Here is a 25799-nt window from a genome sequence, read left to right on the forward strand (position 1 = left end):
GGACGCCGCTGACACGTAGCAGGCCCAGCAGCGTGTTGCAAAAGGCTGGCCTTTACCCATCCCCGAAAAATAGTATGTATAACGTGTATAATACATATGACATATAGTATATATGACGCGTATAGTATATATGACGTATAGTATATATAAAGTGTATAGTATATATGACGTGTATAGGTTAATGTAGGTGGTCTTGACGATGTACTGACTAGGCTTCGAACACTACCACAGCAACAGTATCGGGTGCTCGGAGTGCCGTGGGTGTAAAGGAGGAGGAGTAGGGAGCAGGCCAGGGAGCGGAGGTGCGGGTGGGAATGCAGGTTGACAGAAGGGAAGGGGACTGAGTGGATGCCTGTGCGGAGGCGCCGTGGTCCACCTGCATGACGCCGTACAACCGGACACACTGTGGTGTTCTTCGGGAAAACCCTTCCAGGAATTACCCCGACCGACACGAAGTCCTTGACTCAACGCCTTCATGTTCAAGAGCACAAGTACTCAAGCCTTACACATACCCTTATTTAGTACATCAAACACGACGCCATAAATTAACCTTTTTCTGGGTTTAATATTGTTCAAATTTCCTCTTGTCATCTACGTTCTGTTCTCTATCCCAGCTGATAAACCACTGATGTCTGACAAGTCCACGCCCATGATGATGTGCCTCCGTGGTGTTGCGGTCAGCGCCACTGATCATGAGTCAGCCTGGGCTGCCATCCACTGGGTTCGACTCTTGGGGCGCGGCAGTGAGCTCACACCCAACCCAGGAGTTCATCCTTCCCTTCGAAGATGGTGGACAAATAGGTAAATGGCTTAGCCTAGAAAGTGTGCATGTATATATCCATTCATGGATATGAGTAAGGGGTTGGAACACACAGCCAAGGCTGAGAGACGGGGCAACACGAGTGTAAAACTCTCACTTCATAACACACAACCAGTAATCACATAAACACACACACACACACACCCACACACACACACACACACACACACACACACACACACACACACACATACACACACACTTCAAGAGAGTAACGACCCCAGAAGTGCCTGGAGCCCTGGTAGGTGGCCACAGGGACTGTGGTGTGGTGGTTGTGGTAGTCCGCAGTGTGGTGGTCTGGGTAGGTGTGGTGGATGAGTGCGATCAGACTGATGAAATGCAGGTACAACAAATGTGAGACAAAGAAAATGTGAAAAGGCCTGAACGGCCCAGATTGAGACTACTGTACTGATGGACAACAGTTATCAAAACCACTACCTCTGAGAGAGAACCTGGAATTACCACAACCTCTGAGAGAGAACCTGGAATTACCACAACCTCTGAGAGAGAACCTGGAATTACCACAACCTCTGAGAGAGAACCTGGAACTACCACAACTTCTGAGAGAGAACCTGGAACTACCACAACCTCTGAGAGAGAACCTGGAACTACCACAACCTCTGAGAGAGAACCTGGAACTACCACAACCTCTGAGAGAGAACCTGGAACTACCACAACCTCTGAGAGAGAACCTGGAATTACCACAACCTCTGAGAGAGAACCTGGAATTACCACAACCTCTAAGAGAGAACCTGGAATTACCACAACCTCTGAGAGAGAACCTGGAATTACCACAACCTCTGAGAGAGAACCTGGAACTACCACAACTTCTGAGAGAGAACCTGGAACTACCACAACCTCTGAGAGAGAACCTGGAACTACCACAACCTCTGAGAGAGAACCTGGAACTACCACAACCTCTGAGAGAGAACCTGGAACTACCACAACCTCTGAGAGAGAACCTGGAACTACCACAACCTCTGAGAGAGAACCTGGAACTACCACAACTTCTGAGAGAGAACCTGGAACTACCACAACCTCTGAGAGAGAACCTGGAACTACCACAACCTCTGAGAGAGAACCTGGAACTACCACAACCTCTGAGAGAGAACCTGGAATTACCACAACCTCTGAGAGAGAACCTGGAACTACCACAACCTCTGAGAGAGAACCTGGAACTACCACAACCTCTGAGAGAGAACCTGGAACTACCACAACCTCTGAGAGAGAACCTGGAACTACCACAACTTCTGAGAGAGAACCTGGAACTACCACAACCTCTGAGAGAGAACCTGGAAGTACCACAGCCTCTGAGAGAGAACCTGGAACTGAGACAAGGCTGAAGATATCGAATGTCAATCACCTTATGATGATGATGTCACGATGAGCTACTTCTGGTCTGGTCACTGGTCACCTCAGGGTGGAATAAAGTACCTTCAACATTCATTCGACCTATGGTAGACTGCCCCACAACACCTCAGTCTCTCTTAGTTGTGGTCACCCGTAGAACTGCTGGAGGAGGTCTAGAGGAACGAAACAAGGATGGTTGTATACGGGGGGGTCACAGTGATCCTGACATAAACCAGTTCTCAGCCATCCTCAGGCGTTTCATAACGAGGGTATGTAAGCGGAAACTGGGGAAGAGGAAGCGAGGAGAAGGACAAGCGGAAATACCGCTGTATCATGTGGGTCGTGGGAGAGTAGATCGAGCCAGGCGAGGAGGAAGTGAATGTCTAGAGAGACTTGGGGAAATGGAATCGTTCGTATGATGTAAATGTGCCAACGCCACTCTAGTAGCCTCACCAAACAACTTCCCCTCAGCCAACCGATCCACACCAGCGCCTCAAGACCGCTCCTCCGTCACTATCATGGGTCAAAACTTCCTCTTAACCCACAATGGAAGACGAAAATAGAATCAAAAAAAGAAAACGGAATCATATGCAATCTACAACGGCCTATTACGACTAGCCGGAGGTAAGACAAGGAGTTTTTCTCCCACCTTTTTTTTCGCCCCGTTCGGTGTATGTCAAGAGATGCTTCGATACTTTCTAATTGGCAGGTACTGAGCTGACTGTAAAATATTACCTTGCCGATCCCGTGACCTTTGTGGCCATTTACTGATACCTCCAGTTTCTGCTGTCAGCCGATTCTCGAGGCAATATATATATATATATATATATATATATATATATATATATATATATATATATATATATATATATATATATATATATATATATATTCCTATAAGTCCACGGGGAAAAGGAAACACGATAAGTTCCCAAGTGCACTTTCGTGTAATAATCACATCATCAATCAGGGGAGACACAAGCGAGAAATGGCGTCCTAGTTACGTCTCTTCGTTGTATATGAAGTGACTGTTATATTTCTCTCGTGTCTCCCCTGATGATGTGATTATTACACGAAAGTGCACTTGGGAACTTATCGAGTTTCATTTTCGCCGGGGACTCATAGGAATATACTTGATCACGCGCAAAATTGTGATCCTTTCCAATATATATATATATATATATATATATATATATATATATATATATATATATATATATATATATATATATATATATATATATATATATATATATCTATCTATCTATCTATCTATCTATCTATCTATATATATATATATATATATATATATATATATATATATATATATATATATATATATATATATATATATAGATCAGAGATGGAGGTTAACTAGGGAGACAAGCAAAGCCGGTGTCTTTACAGATAAATATCAACAATGAGTCTCTGTGGCTCTACAGGACACCCGTCATGGTTCACATGTCGAGGTATATGACTGACTGGTCAAGGTTGGTGCTGGGAGGGCTGGAGGAGCTGGGATAACTACAGTGTGTCTCTTAATCTACTGCTTCTCTCTGTTATCTTCCCACACTGTTTCTTATCCCACACCGAGTGTTTACCCCAGCCCGTCTGTCTGTCTCTTACCCTAGACCTGTCTATTACCCCGACCTGTCTGTTAACCTACACATAATGAATGAGGTCAACAAGGTTCCCTACACCTATATACGACAGGCATGCACCCCCCCCCCCCACCTCCCTCCTCGGGGGACACACCGGCCCAGCCGTGGCCCTCTGGGGTCACACCATTAAAGGTCATGAGGTCAGCTAGAACTGGTCAGGGAAAGAGTTCCGGTCTCGAACAGTCTCAGTTTGAGACAAGTGTTATCTCGTGGTGTGTGTGTGTGTGTGTGTGTGTGTGTGTGTGTGTGTGTGTGTGTGTGTGTGTGTAATCTATTTGGCCCGTACACGTAGAGGGAGTCTTACACTTCTGGGGCCCCATCTCTTGTGTGTATATGTGTAAAGGAAGCATCATTATGATTTGATAAACATATAAAAAGTAAAACGAAAATATACATAAGCACATCTGTACATGTGTTTGTATGTAAGTATTTACGAATAACTGCAAATCAATCCAGGAGAAAGACTGGTGGTATGTGGTGGTGGTCCTTCCACTACCTGGAAATGGTGTTGATTCATGTTCCCTCGTGATACACACCACGCTTACGACATCCTAGAACCCCTGCAACACGAGGCAGGACCAGCTGGGTTGCTGGGTTGCAGGGGAGGTGATCCCGAGGTGGGTGGGAACTCCGCCACCGCCCAGGTATGGTCGAATCCGGGCGACCTGGGCGTCGTGGCTCGTTGTTAACCTCATCCTACACGGCCTCAGTGAGAGGTCACCTGCAGGCTGAACTAGTATAGACTGGCTTGAGCCTCCTGCTGCTTCGGCTGCGGCAGCCCTCGTCACCAGTGGGTGTCCTTGTCAGGGTCGTCTCATACGCCCTCTCCCTACACGAGGAACTCCTGCGTTTATCAATCATGAAAAGCCGACGCCCATCCTCTCCCTTCACAACCCCTCGCACGGTAATGTCATCCACCCATCAGGAACTCTTCGGTCCCTCCACGTCACGGTGACATCACATATCAAAGGATCCATCCAAGTACGAGGGCTTTCGTGGGGTCATGACACGACATGTGTCATTTACAGGTATACGTGACCAACGTCAAAACATGACGGACGGTCACACATGGTGGGGTTGGGTGGCGCTCGAAAGTCGTCTTTGGCTCTTTAGCTCAAGAGAGGCAAAGGTCTCCTGCGGAAGGAGTGAGCGGCCGTGGGAGGCATCACGACTTCTACCATGGGCTTTGGTTTGTTAAACCGATGAATTTACTGCCCAGAGGAAACGGGCGGCGGGAGGACAACGCCAAGGCCAGACACACACACACACACATCGTCCACGTTACCTACCATAGGGACAATGGTAACGTGTGACTCACTGGGAAGTGACTGTCAGCCCGAGGTCATGCACTGTGAGCGACGAGAGAATATATGGAAGGTGATGTGCGATGTTCATGACGTAATCTGGGGATATCAAGGGTCACATGCAACACTCGGTAAGGGGAGGCAAGTTTTCGTGTGCCCCCTGACCGGCTACTCTAATGCTTTAAAACATCAACATTAAAAGCGAATTCAACCGTAATACGGTACAGTGTGGGTACTCCATACTGCTCACTGAACAAGATGCCTACCAAACTGCTTGTTTAACTAATACAAATAAGTTCATATCTATATCTATATATATATATATATATATATATATATATATATATATATAGAGAGAGAGAGAGAGAGAGAGAGAGAGAGAGAGGAGCACTGCAGCGTCCCTGCCTCCTCTTGTGAGCGAGCTTGGTGAATCACGGGGTCTCACCCACAGCCCTTCCGCCAGCGAAGCCACTGCCTCCATCCCACAAGGTTATACTGCCTTATTATCCTCTATATTATTGCCACGAGTTTAGCCATTACTCCGGGCGATAGCACTGTGCTCGGGGCGCCCTTGGGGTCCAGGGTCATCCATGTCATCTTGGATGAAAAGACGGGAGACGTGAAAAAAGATCACAGACAATGAGTGACACACACATGCCCATGATGGCGCCATTCTCCTCAACAAGCGGTTAACCTTACGAACACTCAGCTGTTTCCTTCAGGTTGACTTCTTTCTTTTCAAAAGAGGCTGACTTAGGGAATCTGACGAGACACAGGTCTACATTTAAGAATACCGTGAACCTCCGTGTCACGCGGCTTCCAATGGCAAACACAGTCCTCACGCTGTTAGACCAGGTCGCACTGGGAGGCTCCTGCGCCTCACAGAAGACGTAGTACTTTGGCCTTGTTAGAGGGCAACATTTTGTGCACAAGTCTGCGTCCGTTACTTGAAAGTGAAATCAAACATATCTAATGTTAAAGAGCTGCATATATCATCAGAGCCTCTCACAATTTCGAATACCTGTATATCAATATCAAAACATCTTTTAAGCAGGTCATGAAAAACAGACCGTCTTTAGTGTATTCCAGCCATTTACGTTCATGAAATCAAAGTACATAATCCTCTACGAGGCTCTACACGGATGTATCCATCTCCAGCAGTGACAACCTATTACCTACTTAACCGTGATCTACTACAATCATGGCTCACTGTCATCATTCTTCACAGCAGATATTGTACCTGGTGTGATATCTCTTAAGGCTGAGCTTGATATACTGGAATGACCAAACACAGCGACGCAGGTAAGCCACAACGAGGTCAAGTCTCCAAATCACCATCCTCTCCTCTGACACCCCTACTTTCTCTCCCTTACCCTTGTCAGTACAACCCTGACATAAATACTTTCATTTCATCGCGTTTTATCGTGGCTTTTTATCACCGCATTATACAGACGCCGCCAGGAATCCTGGCTCGGGGCTAAGCAGTTCGACTACGCTTCCAGGACAGAAAATTAACCGACGTTTCCATGTCAATACGTTAGACTTTCTTTTTCTTTAACACGTATCTAATTACACTCCGGTCAATTTAAGTCATTTTCACGCTGGGGGGTTTTTACTGCAAGCCCGATTTCTCCTGCTGTACCGTGTCACAAATGGCGGTCAGCGAAGTTACGTTCTCCCCTCCAGTCGTAGGGCAAACTTCACTATTACGGTCACTAAGTTCTCTCATCTCTCTATATTCGTCCCACACGCGAATATCAAGAAGATTAGTCTATACATGATATCTGATAGCTTTCCTTTCAATCAATCTTCCTTTTTTTTGACGTTTCCGTAACTGAATATTCTTTCTTACTCTTCTATGTCACACTGTGTTCCTCTGTGACCTTTATACTTATACATATACGTAACTCATAGGATTTCTGTATCACCACCTCCCTGGCAGGTGCGTATCCTGGATTTGGTCACGGGGGGTGGGTGGCGAATAACGAAATCGTTACGACAACGATGAAAAGTTCAAAACGAAAGTGGCTTGTAAAAACACTTGTACATTACAAAGAACTTGGCGCTTCTGAGTTACTTGGATGTTCAGTTCACCTCGGAAACCTATCTAAAAAGCTATTAGTAACTGCTTCTGCTGAAGGTGAAATTCGGGCATAATTCATCTACCCTGCTGAGGATTTCTGCCAGCACCGGTGCTGAAGAAACTAACAAAAAGACTCATATCTTCCCAGTGAGTCACTTTCTCGTGGGGGGTTCGTCCAGCGTCCACGAAACGAACGAATCATTTCATTCAGCTCGAACAACACCTAAACATGGACTGGTAAGAGTAAACACTGGTCCTCAACGCTTCCCTCAGGCCAATATAAAAAAGAAAGTGTGTTTAACTCAGTGGTAGCAAGCATGACACTCCAATGAGCATGAGTGAGCAATTAGCATACATGAGAGAGAATCACCACCAGGATCGGTTGGCATAGGTCTGTAAAATGAAACAATCTGAAAATTGGCAAGATTTGTTTCGGTACGTATAGTTCTTTTTTATATATTTTATTTATTATACTTTGTCGCTGTCTCCCGCGTTTGCGAGGTAGCGCAAGGAAACAGACGAAAGAAATGGCCCCACCCCCCCCCCATACACATGTATATACATACGTCAACATTTTTCACCACGCATTTACTATATATATATATATATATATATATATATATATATATATATATATATATATATTGGAAAGGATCATAATTTTGCGCGTCGTCAACTATATTTATAAATATTCAGAACGTAAAAATATCGAGAACTTTTCAGTTACAAATATCGCGACTGAATACATTTATCAATGAAATTTAGGACGCATGATAATTGATAAACAATGATATATCCCGTAAGGAGGTTAACGACACAATACCTCTCATAAACAAGAAACCAATCCAGGTTATCGGTGTTAATTATCAAATTATTGGCTTCATTATATATATATATATATATATATATATATATATATATATATATATATATATATACAAAAAATAGCTTTTAGCACATTTTGGTTCGTCAAATGCTTTTAAAGTGTCTAGATTACCACAGCGACCTTGTTTTCGGCATGAGTGTTGCCTCACTCTCCAACACTGCTTCATATAACTCGGACATAACCTAACCACATCTCACGAGAGATTAAAATTAACCTGAGGAAAACGTTTTATCGAAACGTCTCACAAGTCCACACAGCAGATTGTTACATAAGTTCCACACTATCCAGAATAACACACATCTATTTCAGGCATGAAATGCACCATGGAGGAAGCCGGGGAAATATAAAAACAAAGAGTAAACTCTCTAAAATAAATTCAAGTTACAACAAAAGGGGGAAAAATAATGGATGCTTGTGGCCTTACGTAATTACAGATTAATCGCTTCTAACCTCGACCCGAGAACGTTCACAGTGAAACTCACACGATCACAGCCCTTAATCACCGGTGCACTTGGCCTTGGTGGTCACCAAGTGCTGGCATTAAAACCTTATAGGTTAATAAGTCTGCCAGCCAAGGGCGTTAGTAACTTACCTTCAGTGGGTCAAGAGGAGGTTACCGGAGGAGGCAGCTGCGTGGTGGTCGTCGACCTAAGTCAAGCCTCCCTGCCCTTCACTTGCGGTCTATACCTTCCAAATTACCAACTGCTAGGCTTTGATGGTCGTCTCGGGCGCCATCAGGTATTCGCTCAATCAAAAGCAGTTCTTCAAGTGTCGCTGCTCTTCTACAGGTCTGATATGCAACCATTCAGAACGTGAACAATGGCAAGTGGCCTATCAACACAAGCACCATGTTTACAAAATACTATTAGCCCTTTTTGTATACAACTTGGGTCTCTCAATATCTACGTGAAGACGGTAACAGGAGAAGGGGTTAGAGAGTAGCTTTTAGTCAGAGTAACATCAGAGGAGACAATAATTCTAATCCGATCCTAACTACGACGGAAGTTGAGGATGTAAAAATCAATGAACACGCTTTCAGAACATAAGACTGGCACCAAGCGTTTTACAAGAGGTATGCGATTACACTGACTATAAGTCAATACAGATTAGTATTCGTCTGGGACCATCAATTATTTACCTACCGATGCTATTATGGCGGGAACGGATCAGCTATTTTAAGCTTAAATTCTGAAGTTTACCTTGGCGTTCGGTGTCAACAATGACATACATTTTACCACGGTCTTGGATGTCTAGAAGGCCAGCCATGCTTACACCAGCTTGTTTACCATGGTCTAGGATGTCTACACTGAAGGCTAACTTATACCAACTTGTTTACCGTATCCTATGTTGTCTTCCTACAGCGATGACTATGGCACATCACGGGGGAAAACTTCCCATTCGACACCGTCCTAACAACAGAATTTATCAGAGATGAACATCAACAGATGTGTATCATGGTATGGTCTACGTCAAGCTGGTTCGAGTTTGAAAATGTCAAATGTTGGAAATTATGGGTCATACACGTTATAAATAAATGTGAAAGGTTTAGACCTATACTGAAACCTTTACTTGACAAGGGGAAAAAAAAAACAATCAATTTTCGAGAAACGTTGCGGCTATTTCTTTTCACCGTGATCAGCTGGGAAAGACCTTGGGAGGAGGTATATGTGGGCGACAGAAAACATATATTGCATAAAAAAAAACCACACTTGGGGGGGGACCAAGAAAAACCAGCCCCATTATACACTGACGATCATTTTTCCTATTTTTTTTTTTCGTAATTTTTTTCTCCGTGTGTGTGTGTCTCTCTCTCTTTGTGAGGGCAGTCATGCGGTTCTGGAGGATGTTTTGCCTGGCAAAGATGATGTGGAGATTCTAGTGGATGACGATCACCACCTACACCACCACCCCGGGAATTCCCTCCACTACCACCACCACCACTCCGGCAACGCTCCCTCCCCTATCACCACCACTTCGGCAACGCTCCCTCCACTACCACCACCACTCCAGCAACACTCCCTCCACTACCATTACCACTCCGGCAACGACACACACACACGGCACCGATGACGATCACAAAATAAGTATGTAAATCTTGAGGGATAACACAGAGCAAACATTCCCCCATCCCTCCCTCCCTCTCAATTTGATCTGCCAGCTTCCCTCACCAGGACAAAGACCGCCATCTGTTGGCGAGTTCATCCACCTCTGACGTAAACAATGAAGACTGACAAAGTGTTGACAAAGGCAAATAACTATTGATAAACAACAACACCCAGAGCAGGTCGACCATCGCAAGTCTCACTATGCACTCAGGCCATCGGCCTTGATGGCTCTGAATGACAGTGTGGCCCATGGTAAAAGTGGGCCACGGGATACCCCAAGGTGTGGCCCATGACATAGGCAGGCCAGGGTGTATATCCCAGGGTGTGGCCCATGGTCAAGGTAGGCCAGGGTGTACCCCAAGGTGTGGCCCATGGTAAAGGTAGGCCAATGTGTGGCCCAGGGTCAAGGTAGACCAGGGGGTGTAGCCCAGGGTGTGGCCCATGGTCAAGGTGGGGCCAGGACACAAGGTGTGGCTGCTCGCTGGGGGGGTTGCGTGCAGCAAGTACGAGACTGTGTACCCGTCAGCAACGGAGATGAAAACCGAAGAAAAAAAAACACCCCCGACTCCGTGGGTGTTGCAAGAAAGGATAAAAACAGGTTGCAAAACAGCCAGTCACAAGTGGGAGAGGGGAGAAAAAAAGCCAGTGGGGAAAAACTAGTATTCTTATTAGGGAAAAAAACACACCACCAGGATGTTGCGACCGAGAGCAGCAGTGGACACTTGCCAGATCCGTCTGCCGGAGCCGCCGACGACCCAGGTAGAGTCATGTGAGGACAGTTCGTCATGCTCGGACGCACGTACTCGGGTTCTGTGACGCCGCCAGGTGCAGTCGCGTGAGCTGGTCCTGCCGTGCAACCCACGGGAGGAGGGCGCCACCGGCAGTCAGGGCTACCGTCTTAATAACCTTCCCTCACAACACTGCCATACAAAGCTGATGCTAACGTCTGCCAACACATGTACCGCTAAAAAAAAATATTACAATCGTCTATGACGATTTACAGAACTCTCCGGTCTTCATTAATACGAAAAAAAATAAAGTTATGATCTCCTTTGTTACAAAAAAAAGGAGAGGCTTTATGTTTCTCGTAACCTGAAAAAGTAGTGTGTGTGTGTGTGTGTGTGTGTGTGTGGAATGTTACTGGGGAGACTCGAACATCATGAGGTGCGCAGCGCGGCGACGGTTAATGATGGGTCACTGTATAATGTGTAGTGTACCTCAGGTCGGCACACACACACACACACACGACACCTACACCACCACCCTCATGCCCAACACCCGAAAAAAAAAAAAAAAATAGGGGAATGATCCTTAATGACTCCACAATTCTGCACCATGGTGATCACATCTTAGTCAAAAAAATTTAAAAAATCCGATATGCGCACAGTATACAAGCAAAATATTGGTCACTATACTTTGACATTCTCAATGTAGAAAGCAAAATATTGGTGCTATGACATGGTAAACGTACAAGGTAAAATACTGGTCACTATACCTTAACATGTTCAACGTAGAAGATAAAATATTGGTCGATGTGTGCATTATATTAATATACTCTCCATTGAAGACAAAATATTGGTTGGTGTCTGTAACATATTCATATTCTCCGTGTTTAGGACAAAATATCAGTCATTCTACAAACCTTCCTATACGTTTTATACACATCAAACTGCTGGTGACATTACATATAGTCACTCACTGCAAAAGACATCATAAGTAATTGTACATGTTCTGATTTCAATCATTCAAAACAGCATACACTATTACAGTTAGTCTACACAAGCAATGCAATCACAGCTCCAACAGATAAAAGTAATCGCTGTAATTTCTAGTGATACACATAATACAAACAACGTTGCCAGAATGCCAAATGTAATGCAATGTCACTACAACTGACTCCAAGGGAGTGTAGCGAATACAGGAAAGTCAGTCTACATACTTAATACTTCTACACCAAAACTAACACATGAACATCTCTACACTAATACTAATTAGGATACTGTAATACTGATGGTAGTAAAACAAAGCCTTGATATTCTTATTTCAAACATTACTGAAAAATAAGTTCCAGATGTAGATTATATTATCTTGAAGTACATCACTGTACACAGCGTTACTTCAACCAGCCTCTTAGGTACAGATGGCGCGGTAGTCTGCGGGGGTATCTTTTTTAAGTTATCGAAAACGAGCTAGTCATACCGCGAGATCACCAGCAGGGGCAAGTAAACCATGACTATCATCAAATATATTTCGCAGATGCTATATATTCATAGTCAGCGCGAGTGTGTGTGTGTGTGTGTGTGTGTGTGTGTGTGTGTGTGTGTGGTGTTCACAGTCGTTGTTCCAACACCTGAAGAGGGCGTTCAAGATTCACAGATTAGCGGTTTGTAACTTGATATCGCTGGCCTTAATGACCCTCCCTGGCTACTGACAGGCCTGGAGCCCATACGACCAACCATGTTATAACCATTCGATTCCCATCCACTGTCAGGGTATTAGTTAATGCCGTCAATCATCCTTTCTGTGACCACTAGGCGTAAAAATCCTGAGCGCCTTCACTTGTTCACGACGAAGATAATTCTAAGGACACAAACACTCACTCACGGTGAACATGGCCCCCCCGTTGTGCTTTGCTTGGTGGTGTGGGCAGACATTCCACGACCACTCACTCACCACCACCTCTCCGTTCCTCACCGTAAGCTTGAGGACCCCTCCACAGACCTCACCTTAATTCTTCACCTGCCAAAAAAGCCCGTCCCTCCTCCAATCCTACAGAGATATCCATACCTTTGTATCTAAGCACCTGGCCACTGGCCACGCCGTATGAGTTGTCTGAGATAATTGATTAAGACCGGGGCTCGTGTTTCGTCTGTGGTGGCTGAAAACCGACGGGACCCGTCCACCAACATGTAGAATGTTCACTAGGCAGGATGTGCAGAACATGTTATGTCGTCAGCAGAGGCAGGGAGAACAGGGACGACATCTATAGTGTTATCATTAACGACATCTATAATGGTATGATACAATGAAGTCATTAAGAGCGGGTATGATAGTAAGAAGTGACGTGTATATATATATATATATATATACATATCTATATATATATATATATATATATATATATATATATATATATATATATATATATATATATATATATATATATATCAACTGACTTATATTTCTCTCTTGTGTCTCCCCTGATGATGTGATTATTACACGAAAGTGCACTTGGGAACTTATCGTGTTTCATTTTCCCCGTGGACTCATAGGAATATATATATATATATATATATATATATATATACATGACGTCATTATACAGCAGAAGAAAAATATGTTAAGAAAATGTACAATGGTGATGTTACAAGAATATGACGTCATTGGGACACTTGTGATACAGAGGAATGACGTCACCAGAAAAATTCACAGGAAAGACATTAAAATTGTATAGCGCGATGTCAGACGATGTCAGATGTACTTTTTTTTTCTTTTTTTTTAACGGTAGTCATTCTGGATAAACTGAGGAATACGGTTGATTCTAAAGCATCTCACATGACGAACCAAGGAATAAACGTACAAAAACCGACAAAAAAAAAGTTAAAGAAATAGCTATTTACATATTTACAAAAATCTGGTGTGTCGTAACAATTAGGAATTTCCCCCACAGCTGACCACTGCCCTTGGGACTTGCTAACGCCTGGTGGCTGCAGAGGCCCACCCACAGCCATGACGCTGCCTGTTCAACACTACATCAGTCTCTGGGGAGGGGTAACCATGTGAGAGTTCTGGGAAGAAAACTGATCTGTTCAACCCCCAAAGAAACCCGAACTCCCTCACGCGACAACTGCAGAACATCGCGGGACTGTGCGATGGTAGAGGGAGGACGTCCAGCTGATGGTAGAGGGAGGACGTCCAGGTGATGGTAAAGGGAGGACGTCCAGGTGATGGTAGAGGGAGGACGTCCAGCTGATGGTAGAGGGAGGACGTCCAGCTGATGGTAGAGGGAGGACGTCCAGCTGATGGTAGAAGGAGGACGTCCAGCTGATGGTAGAGGGAGGACGTCCAGGTTAAGACTTTATAACGCCGAATTCCATGACTCTCTGAGGTTTAACCCTGTGGCTTTAAGATGACCGTTGATCTGACTCCACGTCTGTCGGTAATCAACCGCCCATCTCCCCCATCCTCTTAGAAGCTGCAGTATCCAGCCTTCTTTAAAGCATCTACGGCCGGAAATCTTAGGCTCAATCACTACCTCAACCCCTTTTTGCCTTGGTCGCCCGACGACAAAAGTATCATCATCGTTTCTCTTGATCCAACTACCAGGCAGCAGAGTCTAGGTAGCGAGGTCTACAGACCTCTGAAGATCAGCTGCAGATGTCATCACAATACGTTATCGGCAAACGCGTACCTTGATGTTATCAATCCCGCGTCCCTCACCAGATCCTTCACCAGTGCGTCTGCCTCATCAGTCACCGTGCTGAAGAATACCGGGGGACAGGTCACCTTGTTTGATGCCCTCACCGGTCACGATGGTGACGTGGGTCCCGGTCGTGTGATGACATAACGTTATGGCCTAACGGGTCTGGTGTTCCCTTCCGTAACATGACGCGTTTAAAAGTATTGTGTTACAAACTATGTATAACCTTGGCCATACCAGGGAACGCCAGGTGGCCAGCAGTGGCTGTCAGTATTGCAGATTCCTTAAGGCATCCGTGTCGGCTGGGACTTAGGCCTCTGGACACCTCGTCAGCACTGGCGCCCCGAAAGATGCGAAGGTAATTATCCAATGCATAAGACGGATTACGACACAGTAGATGGCAACTGACCGGATGTTCTTTGGGGCTCGGCAGGACTGGGGAACCTTTGGTAACAACAGAATGTTGTTGACCTTGAGTGATTCAGGAAAGATGTCAGTAGACATCTACAGATTAAACATCTTACACATACTTTTACAAGGATAGTTTTTGTGAGTCTCGGGTACATACCATCCGGACCAGGAAGTGAAGTGTTGCTGTCCCTGAGGTGTTAACGGCCTTCCCCTCATTGCAGTGGCATCTAATGCGTGATCAACTCTTGTCTGCTGCAGGTCGCGCATATCAAGTTCGGTGGGTCTTAAGAAGGGGTTTCCTTTGAAGGGTTTGATGAGGAGGTCCGGCCCCCTACCGACGTTAAGTACCACCTTCCACTGACCTCTGAGGACGCACCCAACGGCTAGCGAAAGAGCCCTGATACAGATCGGCTGGACAGGTCTTGTGCTCCGCCTCTTTAAAGAACCTGGAACGGTTGGCCGTCGTAGGTCCGGCCCGCCGCTGGTACCTTCATACTAGGTCGCTCCTCCAACGAGCTTGACGGTCACCGGCCAGTGACGCATCGCATGTCGCAACCAGGAGGTTACTCTAGTCACCCTGGGCACGTCACCCCCACTGGGAGACGAGCGCTAACTACGAGTTCCCCCCCTCTAACTAGCACTTCTGCCGGGGTCCCTACTCAAACTCGCACAGGAGCAGACAATAGTGTTAAGTCTGCAGTGAACTGCTAAACAACGTACTATGAATTATCCAGCGAAGCGACGTTGCCAATTTTTGATGAAAAATATATATTTCTGAGCTTAGTAAAGGACTGAACCAACGGTTGTAACTTGTGATGATACAAGATGTGTGTCATCAACTACCTCTCATAGAGAAGGGGTCAAGATGCCGATGATCTCGCACAAATCAATGGACCAGCGTCACAACTTCGTCTGTCTCGGTAATGATATATCGATCATGTGTTGATATTCTGGTGAAACGGATGTAAACAGCTGTGTACCGCAGGGAAGATGTAAACAAATGAGCATAATACAGAAGGTTATATGCTATATATCATATGTGAGCATCAAAACATAACAGTCGTAATGAGCATCGTAATACTCGTTGTAAACGCTTGAGCATCACGTTATATCAGTCGTTGTAAAACAAATGAGCATCACATCATAACTAGATATAAAGCATTGAACACCATGTTATAACAATCGATGTAAAGAACTGAACACGTCATGACAGTCGATGTGAATATATGGGCATCACGTAACGTTAACTAATATTATATTACTGCTAGTCTAAATACGTATGATATCATATTGCTCCTGGTTCAGTACACAAATGAACTCCAAGTCAGTGGTAGAACATTTAGCCAAAAAAAAAAAAAAAAAAATGTTCCTGTTAGTTTTATAAACAAAAGACTAACACTCGTTACGTGCAGTCTTAGAAATAACTATACACGTCGCAGACAGTCTTAAAAATAACTATACAACACTCAAGTGAGTGCAATCAACTAAATGAGATTCTTATCACCAGTAATTTAAGTCAACACCTTAGCATCACAGGACTGGTGGCCCAGCTGAATTTAATGATCATTAAATTACTAAGAGTTCGTCTTTAATAGAATATAAAGCTATCATCTCAGCCCAAGGAGGTCATCCTTGCAGCCAGGTAAACAACACAATTCTAAATGACTATATCGTTGCCGAGGCCCCGGACGATGCTTATCTATGGGTCATCCTCTCCCAGCACCGTGATGAGAGGCCGCCCGGTAGGCCTGCCTCCCTCCTGAGAAGCCAACAGAAAACGGAATATCAGGGAAGAGTTCCACTTGTGCGATCTATGCCATTTGGGAATGGTGTTCCTTTTCTATCATTAAGAATATAATCTTTCAAATTGAGAGTGAATTGTGTTTAAAACACCCAAATCTTCTCTCTGGCCATCTGATGACATACAAGAAGCTACATAAAATTTCTACTCATGCAAATATATTCAAAGTTGTAACATCTACATGTTGTAATATCTACATGTTATCTAACTGTATTAGTAAGTTTACAAGACTTGTGTACCTTGCTGGCGTGACCTGAAGGTGGGAGCAATAACGGTGTAACCTCAACCCCACTTCCTTCATCCCTGGTGACCAGCAGACTCCCTGCCGACAGACACAATGAGAGAGTTAACTGACGTAAGGAGTTTTATGCTCAGAAACATGCAAATAATGAAATGTTATTCTAAAATCCTGAAGTTTGTCTTCCTCCTAAAGTATGCAGCAAAGGTAATGGAGAAAAAAAATTGCACTGGTGCTTACCAAAGTTGCGTCCTCGGACAAAGGCCTCGTGTGAACTTCTGAGGGCGTCGCGGGCGCTGAAGATAGACTCCTGGTTCTTGTATGAGGTCGAGTCTCCTGCCAACGTCACAGAATCTCTTGTCACTGGACGCACTGCACCCGCATCTACCCTTGTCCCCTCGTCTGCCTGTGGCTCCCGTTTCCTCACCTGCCACACACCAGCCAAGTCTTCTCTCGTCCTTACATCTCGCATGCCAATGTCCCGCAACATCGGCAGTGCGTTGGTCACGTCCCCCTTCGACTCCATACCTCCCAAAATCTCCGGGTCTTTCATCACATGTGGCACATCACGCACGTCCTCCCTTGTCTCCTCGTCTGCTGGTGTTTCCAAGATATTTTTCGGCCGCTCTTCCTCGCCATCCTCTCCACTCACCTGTGCATTTGTAGGGACTATTAGGCAGTCTTCATTTCCATCTCCGGACTTTGATAGATAACTGGAGCGAACAAGTCTAGTGTGCACTCCAGCGGTGGGGTTAGAAGGACCGTCAGAAATGAAACCAACAGCTTTTGATGGGTCGTTTTGCTCGAACGACGGAGCTTCAGTTGCGTTTCCAGGCCATGTTGTGACGTCTGGTCTTCTTACCAGACCAGAAGCCGTGATTGCCGTATCCCTTTGAGGATGTGTGGCACTCCCCGTGGTTGAGGAGTGATGCACTTTACTATCACTCTCATCACACAGTTTAACGTTACACACGTTAGTACTTTCGGCGGCCGAAGAATCATGGAGGGAAGTCAGACTGAGGCTTGAACACGATGTTGTTTCAGATTCCTCCGATCTCTGCTTGGGTTCAGAGGACTCACAGTCAGCTGCATATCCTGATATGAGACCTTTAACTGCGACTGTTTCATGCTTCAAAATACTCTGAATCTCTCTCGGTTTGTTCCTGAGCGGAGATATGGAACTGACACTCTCTTCCTCAAAAAAGCTAGACTCTTCTTCAGCCATGGAGTCTTCTTGGCTCTCCAGACTAAGGTCGTCTGCAGTCTCGTCTTCCTCAGATGTACTGCTAATGGACTCGACCTCTTCCAACCAGTCGGCTTCCTCAGTGATCCTTCTCCTGGCCTCCTCCACCCACCTCTCCCCAAACACTGGAGCTCTTGGAACTGCGTCGCTGCCACAGACACCATTAACATTCATGCCATAATCAAGCACTTCATTCACGTCTCTGTCTCGATTTTCCTCTGGGTCGCTATCGCCTGATGTCGTCTGTGAGGTGGTGTTCATCGCCACTAGGTTGTGGCGCCGATAAATAGACTGTATATTTCTGGCTTCAAATTCCATATTTTCTAAAATTTCTTCAATATCAGATTCGTCCTGTGGTTGGGTATTGTGATCCGCGATGAGTCGGCGGACGTGGGCTTGACCTTCGGCTTCGGAGTCGAACTCAGGCGACGGTGGACTTTCCCCTACTTCGGCCGCGGCCCAGATGTCGCCCAGGAGTTCCTCGTTACGCCACGATAGAGGTTCCCCAAGTGATCTTGGGGTATGTAGCCTCAGGAAATTGTGGCAACTCTTGAACAAGAGTTCGTCCTCCTCCTTCTGGCGTTGGCAATTGAGAGAACGCCCGGAACAATCTTCGTATTCGTCATTTTCCGACTTCGATGATCGAGACGAATTTTCTTGTAAGGAAATGAACTCGTCATCCCCTGATTTGTGATTCTCTAATACTTTATCCATTGGTTGACAATCCTCTGGTCGTACTTTGCATTCCAAGGACTCCCCTCTCCCTGTTTCCCTCGATGCTAGAGATTCCTTAGCGTCCTCAAAGTTTCTGGTGGACTTGGCACATTTCACAAATCCCTCTCCCTCTAGTTCTTTACGGCGTTTTGAAATTTCCTGAAGGTTGTTGGTTTGGTTGTTGTGTGCAGCTTCCAGACTTCTGGATTCCTCGGAATTCACGGTGGTGTCGAGGTCTTCAAGTTCTATCCTATTCTTAGATTCCTGAACATCCTTAGCCTCTGTGAAACCATCAAGTTCCTCCAAGTTTACGAAATTAATGTTTTTCAGATCTTCTCGCACTTGGTTACCCATTTCTCGCAAGTCATTGGACTCCTCAGAATCAGGATTGTCCTCGAGGAATTCATGTTCTGCAGCATCACTAGATGTCTCTAACTCTCTCGTGCCTTGCAAACCAACAAGTTCTAAGCTTTCACATTCATCGGCCAGGTTCCTGAGCAGCTTATTGAAAACCTCGTCATTGGGCGAGGCATTCGCGTCTATCTCTTCATGTTCCTGCTTCTGTTGGCTGGGGACACCATCTTCATGGGCGTCACTTTCTTTTTCCACTTCAATTCTATTTCTGTCATTATTATTATTATCATTATCATCATTTTGGTTCAACTCCCGGTGTGAAGCCTCTTCCTTCTTCACCTTCTTCAGTCTGTTCCGGGCCCATTCCTTGGCAGCTGGGGTGAGAGCGTAGAGTTTTTCACTTCCGTTGTCCTCCACGTAGATCCCCATGTCCGCTGCGGAGGACGAAGTGGTCCCTTGGGCCGCCTTCTCGGCACGAACCCTTTCGCGAAGCCTCAGGACATCTAGAAAGAAAGAAAAAAAAATGTGCGACTGCAGTTCCTCTAGCTTTTTAAAAAGATAAATCAACTTTTTGGCGTTTTTTATCCAAGAAATCAGTATACAGGATGTCAAGAGAATATACACTGCGATTGATCTGAAGTCTTAGAGTGTGTTTGGGAAGGGTGAGTGACGGTGGAAGGTACTGGAGGTGTGTATCGAAGGAGGAAGGTACAGGAGGTGTGTGAGGGTGGGGTGAGGAAGGGGTGCATGTGACCGAGGAAGTGTGTGTGTGTGTGTGTGTGTGTGAGCACCAACCGTTGACACAGTCCCGCTGTCGCTGGTGATCCCGCTCAGCCCACTCCCGCCTGGTGGCCCGCTCGGCCTCCAGCCCGCCCACGCTCCTGCAGGAGGAGAGGGGAAGAGAGCCAGTCAGTCACGAAGGAGCGATGAACCAAGCAAGCAATAACATCTATACAGCGTTAAAAATAATGACAGGTTTCTACTACTGCAGTAGGGTAATGTAGCTACCATCAAAACATAATGCTGTGGGACGACTGACAACAATGAACGACTTAAATCCGTCTTGTGTATCAGTGATGTAAACAAGGGATGCAACACTATGTTTTCCGAAGGCGTTCTTTTTTTAACCTACTTTACAACTAATTATACTTCACTTTCCACGAAAGAAAATGTATCTCCTATGGTTCTTGACATTTGTAAGGATTATGTGTCTACAAAAAAATATGGTTTATATTAGTAACAATTCCAAATGACCAAGATCGTAATTCTTCTCATACACATAAAAATGTTAAATCTGCGAGAAAATTTATGACAGACCGAAAAACTTTGTCACATTCAAGTTTTAGCATCAAACACCTTATATACAAGTGGCACCATCATCTGATCTTACTTATAACAAGAACGTGGATTTAAAGAGGCTAAAATAAAGTGTTTTGACGTTCATAAACACATTCAGGATTCTCTCTCTGTCTCTCTCTCTGTCTGTCTGTCTGTCTCTCTCTCTCTCTCTCTCTCTCTCTCTCTCTCTCTCTCTCTCTCTCTATAAATATATATATATATATATATATATATATATATATATATATATATATATATATATATATATTACCATGCTTCTGCAGCTGCTCGGTCGACTGGGAAGACTGGTCGATCGTCCAGGTAGGTTAGGTTGCGGCAGGCGACGACCAGTGTGTTGCGGTAGGGCCTGATCTCCCGCACCACAGGGTTCCCACTCAACTGCAGCACCCGCAGCTCCCGCAGCTCACCCACAACCTGCGGCACGTGTCACAGACGAAAGTCTGGCGGAAGGTATTTCTAAAGTATCTATGACTCATAACTTCTATGGAATAGCCTTTAGCTACAATGATAACTTAATGATCAGTAAAATTATCAATCAACAATAATTTTTGAATTATATACTTTACATCAATGGATATTACTATTAAAAGTGTTTCTATATCACATACGATGATCTGTGACATGGAGAGAAGGTACAGTCTAATGTGACATAGAATTACATCACACAGAACATGTATACTGCTAAGGTGATATGGCGCTATATGCGACGCATCGTAAGCCATGGAGTATTCAAGGTATGGCATGCCTACTATATCACCACAACATACTTCACACAGTGTATCACATCACCAAGACACTGGAGTCTTTCCCTGGTACATCAGCTACAAAACTTGCGAGGTGGTCAAACCCTGCGTCAGGCAACAACATCTTCGACAATGTTTTCCTCAGTCCCACAAGACAGGACCACATATGACCATCGCCATTATAAAAACGATCTTGTGTAGTTTTCTAAAACTGTTTTCCACCAGATCTGTTATCTTCCTCAGTCTCTACTATAGAGCAAAATTTATTTTAGAACACAGCCGGTCTTTGTCCACCAAGAAATCAACCAATGAAAATTCACACAATGAAATGAATATCAACTTTTTCTGTTTACGTAAACGCAAACTTCAAAGTGTAATATAAATTTCCAATTCTTTGGACAAAGTCAAGCTGTATTTAAATGGATGGACTCTCCTCCATCCAGATGGCTGCCTCAGGTCTAGGAAACTCCCTCACATTATATTCACAGGTAATGATTGTTTGTCTGTTTAGTGGCTGTGACGGTGTTGGATATAAGGGAGCACCTGGGTATGTGAGAGGTAAATAGGTATAATAGGGTACTAGGTACGAAACGGTACTTGGGCATCATGAGGTAATGGGTACGATAGGGTACCTGGATTAGATAAGGTTCCTGGGTATTTAGGGACATATGAGGAAGGTTACCTGGGCATGAGGAGGTCCCTGGGTAAAGGAGGAGTGAGGTACCTGGACAATGTCGGAGTACTGAAGGTTGTTCTGTGAGAGGTCAAGGCAGGAGAGGAGGGGACATCGACCCAGCCTGGCGAGCTCCTCGTTGCTGGAGAGGCGGTTGTGGCCCACCTGCAGCGTCTCCAGGCGCGGGAGGCCACCTGTGTGAGGCTGGTGTCAGACCAGGCTCCGCCACATCACACCACACCATACCATACCACACACGCTACTCAGGCAACAATGATCCTCATGAACAATTTGGATCCAAAGTGAAAAAAGAAGTTGCTATGATGTGGGTTAGGTTTCTCTCTCTCCGCAAGTACTCCACTCTACAGTTAGCACAAATAAAAAGAGTTTTATTACAGATCTCCGAAGCAGCAGTGAGGAAGTATTAAGTGTAAACAATAACGTAAAGATTTCCCTATACTCCCGCCCAAATGATAATAACAAGACGCCTGGCATCTTACAGATGTGCTCTATGTTGGAGATCATGTTGTAGGCCACGTTGAGGGTGACCAGGGAGTACAGGTTCTGGAGGCCGTCCAGGGAGGTGAGGTAGTTATTGTGGAGGTACAGGGAGCGGAGGTTGCTCAGGTGCTGGAGGCCGGAGATGGTGCGGAAGCCGTTGTTCTCCAACCACAGGCATCGGAGCCCAGTGTATTCTTCCAGGTTCTCGATCTCCGTGTAACCTGAAAGAAATAGCAACAATAAATAATAATAATAATAATAATAATAATAATAATAATAATAATAATAATAATAATAATAATAGGATAATGGATGCCAGAAAAAAAGAGAACAGAAAGAGTACTATGGCCTGGGCACCCAAGTGGCAACCACCACATGCTATGGGCGCATAGAGCGAACATGGAATTCGTCAATAAAACACACACTTCTGCATGGGATGGAACTGTGGCTCACCTCAACACCGTTGCTGCATCTGTTTTCTCGTCCCTGGCTGTCGTCTGTGGTGTAATGACCTAATTGTAAGTACCTGTCTGTACAGTACGAGGACAGACTTCTATACTCAACTGAACTTCAGACAATACAAACAGTTCGATTCTGCCTTACAGACAATAGTTCGATACTGCTTCATACACAACTGTTTGACAAAGCTTCATAAACTATTGCATTACTGCGAAATTTATCAACAGTGACGAAAAGCTGGTGCGCACAGTGTGTACAATAACACACCAACAAGACTACCACCCTACCCTCATCTATCCACCTTGATCACCAGCAAAGCTGACTCTCCTGTAAGGCAAATCTCAGACTGCACTGCCTCGAACCCTGCCTCTGACCTCTGAAGCTGAGGCGACTCCTGAATAAAGTGATATCTCGTAACTATATCACTCTCAGATAATTAGATTCCTAACAACCCTACTCAAATTATCAAAATGTTAATTGATCTTTACATGGTCTTACCGTTATCATGACCTTTACAGTGATTTAACTGCTAACTGAACTATGACTGAATTGTCATCTTTCCTTTAAACTGGCTTAACTCAATTAAACTTTACGTCGATTTAACTGTCAGCTTACCTTTAAACTAGCTTAACTGTCAATTGAGCTCTGTAATAAACGTCAAATGAACAATGTCGGTGATATCTACAGTAAAATAAGATTTTTCTAATCGCCGTACCTTAACTGGCCTTAGAACTGACTGTAAGATCATAAACGCTGATTCTTTAGGAGAAACTTTAAATCTTCTGGGAAATGAAAGTGACTAGCGAACAGTGGCCCTATAAAGAAGTGACCCTTTAAATCTTTTGGGAAATGAATGTGACTAGCGAACTGTGGCCCTTTTGAAGAAGTGACCCTGTACTACCCTGGATGTGGAACTACTGTTTACTGGCGTCTGAAACAAGGGTTACCGTGTACCGACCTTGGAAATGGAGGTAGAGCACGTCATTAAGGGCGGGCACGGAGTAGAGATCATGTTGTCTGCACAGCTTCTTGAGGGCCTCCTTCGTCATCCTGGAGAAAGAAAACGCCATCAGAAGCCAACAGTCACCAGCAGCATTTAAAGGAAACTTTCATCAAATGTATAACCTTAGGGTCGTCTCTAAGATCCAATAGTTGTGCTTTAAAGATAGAGGCTTAGAAATACTAGGTATCTTGATATTACAAGTGTGCAAGTTGGTGGTGGGGCTACCAGGTACGTGGTAGGGTAAAAGATAGGTGGTCAGGTATATAAGGCAAGTGGTGTAGGTACAAGGTGGGTGGTACAGGGCACAAGGCGTACAGGTCGGGTCGTGAGAGGTAACTAGTGGGTGTCGTGAGGTGCTAAGCAGGGCAGTGAGGGGTACAATGTGAGTGATAAGGAGTATAAAGTGAGCCGTGAAGGGTACAAGGTGAGTGGTCATGCATGCTGGATGGCGGGTACCTGGGATATAAGGAAGGTACCTGGGATATAAGGCGGGTATCTGGGATATAAGGTGGGCACCAGGCGCTCCAAGATGCAGGGGCTGTTTTGGAGATCGCTAGTGGGGACACATAGTGGCAAATGCAACTCGAGTCGTGGTAAAGCCTTACCTTGGTCCTCCATGTTTCTCTTGGCTGTTCTCAGTCATGCTAGAGACTGACACATTCTCTATCTCAGACATTTTCCTATTTAACCTTACTTTCAATATGTTAAGCAAGTTATCACGTCTCTAGGAAAACGTTTTCCACTATTCATCTCTTTCTGTGACACTGTGGTTCTAGGGAAAGTGTTTGTGCATAAATCATGAGGTGCAGACAAGAGAATTTTCACACACTAATAAACTTTCATGTCACCACGAGACAAAAGCGTCCATGTCTTATGGTTGCCAAGGTAACAAGGACGCGAGGCTGGGGGATACTAATCAGTGCTGCCATCTATTGCTCAGACAAGAAGCTTTAAGACATTTTAATATTAAAATCTACCTCAAAAGCAAAACAATTTCATTCAAAAACATATATAAATGTAATGAGTAATTTTTTGTCACTGGATACCACACTGAATTAGGAGATATAAATAAAACTCCACACTCATATCAATGGCAAAAAGGCATAGTTTTAATGCAAATAGTAACTACATAAGTCAACGTCTCTAATGAAGAAGACCTTACACGGTTTATATAATTCTCTTTCTTACCCCTCAGGTTTAGCACAACGTAACACAATACATATTCATGCAATGCACTTTGTAAATATACCCGGTTTATGAAACTTATATCTACACCTGTAGTGAACGCCTCATTCTTAATATGTACATGTACGTCATATTCTATTCGTCTGAATTTGTCTTGTAGCTACCCAGAGCCTAGTTTGTTAAGGACATGCAGCAAGATGTGAAAGCGATCGGCATATCGGTGGTATAATGCCTTGCCACTTTATGTGATCATCATGCTTGGATGAAGAATAAATCATGACTATACCCATTATTCCTCTAAACTTTATATCCCTTAATTACAGTAATTCACACATATAAACGTTAGTAAACTAAAAGCTGATTAATATATAGTATTGATGTCATTTGCAAATTAATCTAGTAATAATTCACTATAATATATATATATATATATATATATATATATATATATATATATATATATATATATATATATATATATATATT

General features: G+C 44.5%; 1 protein-coding gene across 1 annotated transcript; it reads right to left on the reverse strand.

Annotated features, from left to right (window-relative positions):
• Nucleotides 1–13511: 13511 nt before the first annotated feature.
• On the reverse strand, nucleotides 13512–25673 carry dtr (defective transmitter release). The gene is made up of 9 exons (XM_071684417.1): nucleotides 24734–25673; nucleotides 24084–24175; nucleotides 22666–22887; nucleotides 22217–22359; nucleotides 21000–21163; nucleotides 20186–20271; nucleotides 17320–19893; nucleotides 17081–17163; nucleotides 13512–16799 (listed from the first exon to the last, which is right to left on the reverse strand). Exons 1-9 carry the CDS (start codon nucleotides 24802–24804, stop codon nucleotides 16740–16742), a joined length of 3495 nt encoding a protein of 1164 aa, XP_071540518.1. The 5' UTR covers nucleotides 24805–25673; the 3' UTR covers nucleotides 13512–16739.
• Between the last annotated feature and the right edge of the window lie 126 nt (nucleotides 25674–25799).

The sequence above is a fragment of the Panulirus ornatus genome, chromosome 38 (assembly GCF_036320965.1).
Source record: "Panulirus ornatus isolate Po-2019 chromosome 38, ASM3632096v1, whole genome shotgun sequence".
NCBI lineage: Eukaryota > Metazoa > Arthropoda > Malacostraca > Decapoda > Palinuridae > Panulirus > Panulirus ornatus.

What these genes read in the sequence shown, in the direction of transcription:
- dtr (XM_071684417.1), bottom strand. Translation starts at nt 24,804, where the DNA reads ATGTCTGAGATAGAGAATGTGTCAGTCTCTAGCATGACTGAGAACAGC. An exon ending in AGTACTCCGACATTGTCCAG is followed by an intron (nt 21,164 to 22,216) that starts GTACCTCACTCC and finishes CACGTGCCGCAG; the next exon opens with GTTGTGGGTGAGCTGCGGGA. An exon ending in ACAGCGGGACTGTGTCAACG is followed by an intron (nt 19,894 to 20,185) that starts GTTGGTGCTCAC and finishes CTTTCTTTCTAG; the next exon opens with ATGTCCTGAGGCTTCGCGAA.